Raw genomic sequence first — 5,939 nt, forward strand, 5'->3', positions numbered from 1 at the left:
ATATATATATATATATATATCAATGTGTATGCACATGTGTGCATTCATGCAAGCTCCTATTTGGACATACATCTGCATATAAATGAAGACATAAGCATATGTGCCAGGATGTGCATTGATATGATTAAATCTGTGGTTGAAATGTATACATTCCTGCAATCACTGAGAACACAGTGCAACAGAATTAAACCACTAATTACAACAACAGCAGCAACCCCACCATCACCATCAACACCACCGCCAACAACAACAACAACAACAACATACAAATGATTTTAAAGATTTACTTACCCATCTCTTCCTTTGCTGATAATTTTTACTTCAAAGTAATATATGCCACAAGATGCAGGTATTGGGTGGGTAGATCTCACACTGGCTGCATCTTTGGGAATTTTCCCAATCCCTGAAAAGATAAAAAAACATGAAATATGGTGAAGAACAAATGAACAACATTCTAAAGTACATGCATTAAATATATAACAATAGGATAATATCGAAGCCAAATGCAAACTCAAGGAATTTGACCTACAATAATAGAGGTTTTCAGCATTTCAACAATGCCAAATATTGCCAGATACGTTTGTAAAAAGCAACAATGTAGGTTCCTCTCTCTCTTTACTTAATCTAATTAATGACTCAACATTGTTAAAGATAACAAATGAGAAGAGTAGTTAAAAATATACTGCCAATAATTTTCAACTGAAGACTCACAAAATTTTTTTACTATCTTCCTTGAAGAAGATAGGCACAGGTGTAGCTGCATGGTAAGCTGTTTGCTTTCCAACCATATAGTTCCAAGTTCAATCGCACAGCATTGCACTTTGGGCAAGTGTCTTCTACTATAGCCCCAGGCCAACCAAAGCCTTGTGAGTGGATTTGATAGAGGGGAAACTGAAAGAAACCAGCCATATATAGATATATATATATCTTTTCTTTTATCTTTTACTTGTTTCAGTCATTTGACTGCAGCCATACTGGAGTACATACATTGAAAGGTTTCAATTGAACATAACCCCAGGATTTTTTTTAAGCCTAGTACTTATCCTAGTGGTCTCTTTTGCTGAACCACTAAGTTCATGTGAATACACCAACAGCAGTTGTCAAGTGGTGGTGGAAATACACACACACACACACATATATATATATATACACACACACACAACAGACTTTTTTCAGTTTCCATTTACCAAATCCACTCACAAGACATTGGTTGGCCTGAGGCAATAGAGACACTTGCTCAAAGTACTACATAGTAGGACTGAACCTAGAACCATGTGGCTGGGAAGCAAGCTTCTTACTACAAAGCCACATCTGCACCTCTACACTGCCATGCTTGTGCCTCCACACAGCTATGCCTACACCTCCACTCAGCCACACATATTGTGTGTGTGTGTGTGTGTGTGTGTGTGTGTGTGTGTGTGTGTGTGTGTGTGTGTGTGTGTGTGCGCGCACGCGCACGTGCGCCTTTGTGCTTGTCTACCACTGCCACTTGACAGTGGTTTGTTTACATCCCCGTAAATTCGCAGTTTAGCAAAAGAGACAAGATGCTAGGCCTAAAGCAAAAAAATACTGGATTCAATTTATTTGACTAAAACCCTACAAAGCAATGGTGTCCAAGCATGGCTGCAGTCCAATGACTGAAATAGTAAAAAGATAAAAACTCAGAACCAAATGGTTAGCATCTTTGCATCTTCTCTACTGAAACATGTAATTAATTCATTCTTATCAAATGAAATGACTTTCACCATGTCATTTTATTCTAATTTTGATTCTTGATTTTATAAGTTCCATAATTCCTTGAGCTGTTGAGCACTGTGAAATCTATCATAATGTTTTATATTTCAAATGTAATCAACCTGCTGAAGCTTTTCCTCTTCAATCCTTTAGTTACCAAATTTCTGTTGAAATACATTGCCTTTGTTTGAATTATTTTGAGTAAAACAACCGTCATTATTAAAGGGTGCATTTGGAACGTAAATTAAGATGAAATTTTGATTACTTTCAAAGAAAGTCAGTATCACAGATCTACAGGTGGTCTTGGGTTGTTATAAAAAGGGTTAAGTTATGAAAAACTTGGGCTAAGTAAACAAAAATCATACACTTCTATTGTAGCAAAAGCTAAATTGTTTGGGCCATGAACACAGTTTAGAGACCATCCTTTTAAGATATGAATTGCAAGATCTATTAGTTAGCTTTTTCCTCTCTGAAATATACACCCATGAAAGGATTCAAGCCTAATATTACACATTAGCTAAAAACTCATCAACTGTACAATACGTGTTTGGGTCATGGACACAGTTTGGAGACTATTATTATAAAGATATGAATCAAGTGACCTATTAGCCAATGAGCTGACATCCCCATCAATTTCACTAGCTGTAACACACACCAGTCACTAAAACTATGGTTTATGTTAGGCATTGCCCATGTAGAGAGAATACAGAAAGTTGTTTAAAGGAAATAGTCATTACTTGCTTTAAATGGGCAGAAACTAGTTACTACTCACACTTCACATTAAAATGTCTGCCTGAGAAAGGCAATCGGGTATCTGAGTTTGTAAAAATATGCCACTTGTACAGGCCAGGAAGAATAGTCATGAAGCAATTCGAAAATGAGAAAAGACAAGTCTTTTGCTATGTGAAATTCTCTCTCTCTCCATATATATATAGAGAGAGAGGGGGGGAGCATGTGATTTAAATTGAAGGAATTAATTTATAAATATAAACACACTGTTTGCACTAAGGAAAAATGAAAAACAACTGATATGTCAGAGTTGTTTAATTCAGACCACCCTTCAAAACAACAGATTACATAACAGAGATAATACAATAAAAAAAGAGCTAACAGTACAGAAATATAGATAGGACAAGGTGAGGCAGTATTCAAGTTACACCAGAATTTAAGAAGGTTAATGACCCATGTGTGAGTGTGCACAGACACACATACATAAAAACAAGTGTGTGTATGTATGTGTATATATATATATATATATATATATATATATATATATTGATGAAAAATAAAAACATTTGCTAGTAAACATATTAGTCATATAATACTTTCAAAACATGGTAAAACAGAAAATTACATAATAAAGTATTCAACATGATAAATATCAATAATATAAAAAAGAAGAACAACATTTTAAAGTTAATTTGTTATTACTTTGTAATAACAACTTTATAGTCTACCTACTTAGTCATCATGACTACTACTTCAGAAAATTTAATTGCACCTTACTGACACCACAATACCAAAATACCAAAAATACAAGGTTTACCAATTCAACAGTTTTGTAAGATTGTCATCTTTAACTAAGATACCAGTCTTACAAAGCTTAAGAGGAAAGTTCTTATAAATTACTCTCACCAATCCCAATTATATTTGATTTTGTACATATTTTTTTTTTATATTTTCAATACCTTAAACATACAGTAAAAGAAAAAAAACATTTTTTTTAAAGTAAATATTTATCTAATATAAGATATCCACACACAAAAAAAAAATACTTATAAAAAGAAAATGCGCTATGAATACCAACTAAAGCAACTTCAAACAAATTTTATAACAACATACTAATTCTCCATTAAAAATTAATAAAACCTTCCAGTAAAGAAAAGTTTTTATTCATTTTTCCCCAGAATTCAAAAAGCTGTTAGATAATTAAATAATACAAAAATCCATACAAACTTAATGCAATGTTAACTACATTATCATTAAAAGTAAATAAATTACCTCACGATAATATCAAGCACACATAGTACATAAGAAAACAAGAGTCTGCCCATGAAGTCTAAATGTAAAATAATAAAAGTCGGCAAACCAACATGTTCATAGGTGCAGATGTAGTTTTGATGTTAAGAAGTTTGCAGGCATGAATGCGTGGTTACAAAGCCTGCTTTGCAGTCCTGTGGTTTTGGGTTCAATCTCACTGCACGACAACCTAGGTATCTTTTACTCCAGCCCTGGGCTGACCAATGTCTTGTGAGTGAATATGGTAGCTGAAAACTACAGAAAGTTAGTTGTGTTTATATAAGAGTGAGTATATGTGTTTGTGTGCACATGTGCATGCATGCACACACAAGCATGCATGAATAACATTTTCTATGTTTGTTGTCACATAAGTGAAACAATGATTATGCTCACAATACTTGTTGATGTTATGAGTGGTTTCTCTGTATTTTCAAAGACTTCTGGGATACAAAAATCTCTTGCTTGAAAAACAGGTATGGTTTGGCACTAGGAAGAGCATCTAGCCTCAAAATCCTGCTTCAAATAGTTCTCTATAGCATAGAAAAATGGGCACCAAAAGAAACCAATGAACAAACGCAGGCATAATGCATGAAATTTAATAAGGGGAGAAAAAATCGGGGTCAAAACAGGGAGCTGAGGGATAATACTCAAGTACAAGGAACAAGACAAAAAAGAAATGCAACAACGGACCTGTGAAAAGATACCTAGGGTGGTAGCCCTGTGACATCTTGTTGGCACTCCATCGCTTACGACGTCGAGGGTTCTAGTTGATCCGATCAACGGAACAGCCTGCTCGTGAAATTAACGTGCAAGTGGCTGAGCACTCCACAGACACGTGTACCCTTAACGTAGTTCTCGGGGGATATTCAGCGTGACACAGTGTGACAAGGCTGACCCTTTGAATTACAGGCACAACAGAAACAGGAAGTAAGAGTGAGAGAAAGTTGTGATGGAAGAGTACAGCAGGGTTCGCCACAACACCCCTGCCGGAGCCTCGTGGAGCTTTAGGTGTATTCGCTCAATAAACACTCACAACGCCCGGTCTGGGAATCGAAACCGCGACCCTATGACCGCGAGTCTGCTGCCCTGTAACATTTAACAACAAATATTTACACTTCATTCATTATCTCACGTTATGAAACACAGTATACTTAGTAAATACATCCAATGGCAATTGTTACTTCTGTTAGCATACTGGTGATGAGTGACTAGACACTCTATTGTTTAAAAGTGACTAGTTTCAAAAACATTGCAGGTTAAAATGTCAATTAACAGTGATATTAGAGTTGCAATAAATCATTCAGGCACAGGCATGGCTGTGTGGTTAAGAAGCTAACTTTGCAACCACGTGGTTTCAGGTTCAGTCTCTTTGCATGGTACCTTGGGTAAGTGTCTTCTACAATGTCATCAGGCCAACCAAAGTCTTGTGAATGAATCTGGTAGATGGAAACTGTGTGGATGCCACTGTGTGTGCATTCACTCTCCCACACTGCTTGACAACTGGTGTTGGTTTATTTACAGCTCCATAACTTAGTAGTTCAGCAAAAGAGACTACTTGAATAAGTACCACACTTAAATAAACACTGAGGTTGATTTGTTTGATTAAACCCTTCATAGCAGTGCCCCAGCATGCAAGGCTGTGAAGCCGGAGTCATGGAGTCGGTAAAACTATACCAACTCTGATTCCGACTCAGAATGTCTTTAGTCTTTAATATAAACCAATTATAACATATAGGCCTACTCAATATACAAGCGTATGCATTTGCTTTATGAGGTATGTAGACCAGGAGTTGGAGTCGAAATTGGAGGTGCCAATAGTACAGGAGTTGGAGGCAAAGTTTTTTTTGTTTCGACTCCACAGCCCTGCCAGCATGACTGCAATCCATAGATATAGGGAGAATTCACAAAAAAAACAAAAGACGAAGACAGGTGGTGTACAAAACAAACAGATGTATTAGTATAATGGTCAGGAAGTGAAAAGTCTTTAACATTTCGAGCCTACGCTCTTCCACAGAAAGGAACACAGAAAGAAACAAGGAAAGAAACACAGAGAGAAAAAAAAGGAACGTGTAGTGGCTAGCGGTCTATCATGGCGAAATATACACATATATATATATATATATATATATATATATATATACACACACATATATATATATATATATATATATATATATATATATATA

General features: G+C 35.7%; 1 protein-coding gene across 3 annotated transcripts in view; it reads right to left on the reverse strand.

Moving 5' to 3' along the window:
* The window catches only part of LOC106872121 (ran-binding protein 9), a 195,390-nt gene that overhangs the window by 115,860 nt on the left and 73,591 nt on the right, over window positions 1–5,939 (reverse strand). For all 3 annotated transcript variants that reach the window (XM_014918985.2, XM_014918986.2, XM_052967368.1), the window contains exon 2: window positions 292–403. In XM_014918985.2, coding sequence (XP_014774471.1) covers window positions 292–403 — 112 coding nt within the window. The remainder of the gene's footprint in view (window positions 1–291; window positions 404–5,939) is intronic.

Source organism: Octopus bimaculoides, chromosome 4 (assembly GCF_001194135.2).
Source record: "Octopus bimaculoides isolate UCB-OBI-ISO-001 chromosome 4, ASM119413v2, whole genome shotgun sequence".
Lineage (NCBI taxonomy): Eukaryota > Metazoa > Mollusca > Cephalopoda > Octopoda > Octopodidae > Octopus > Octopus bimaculoides.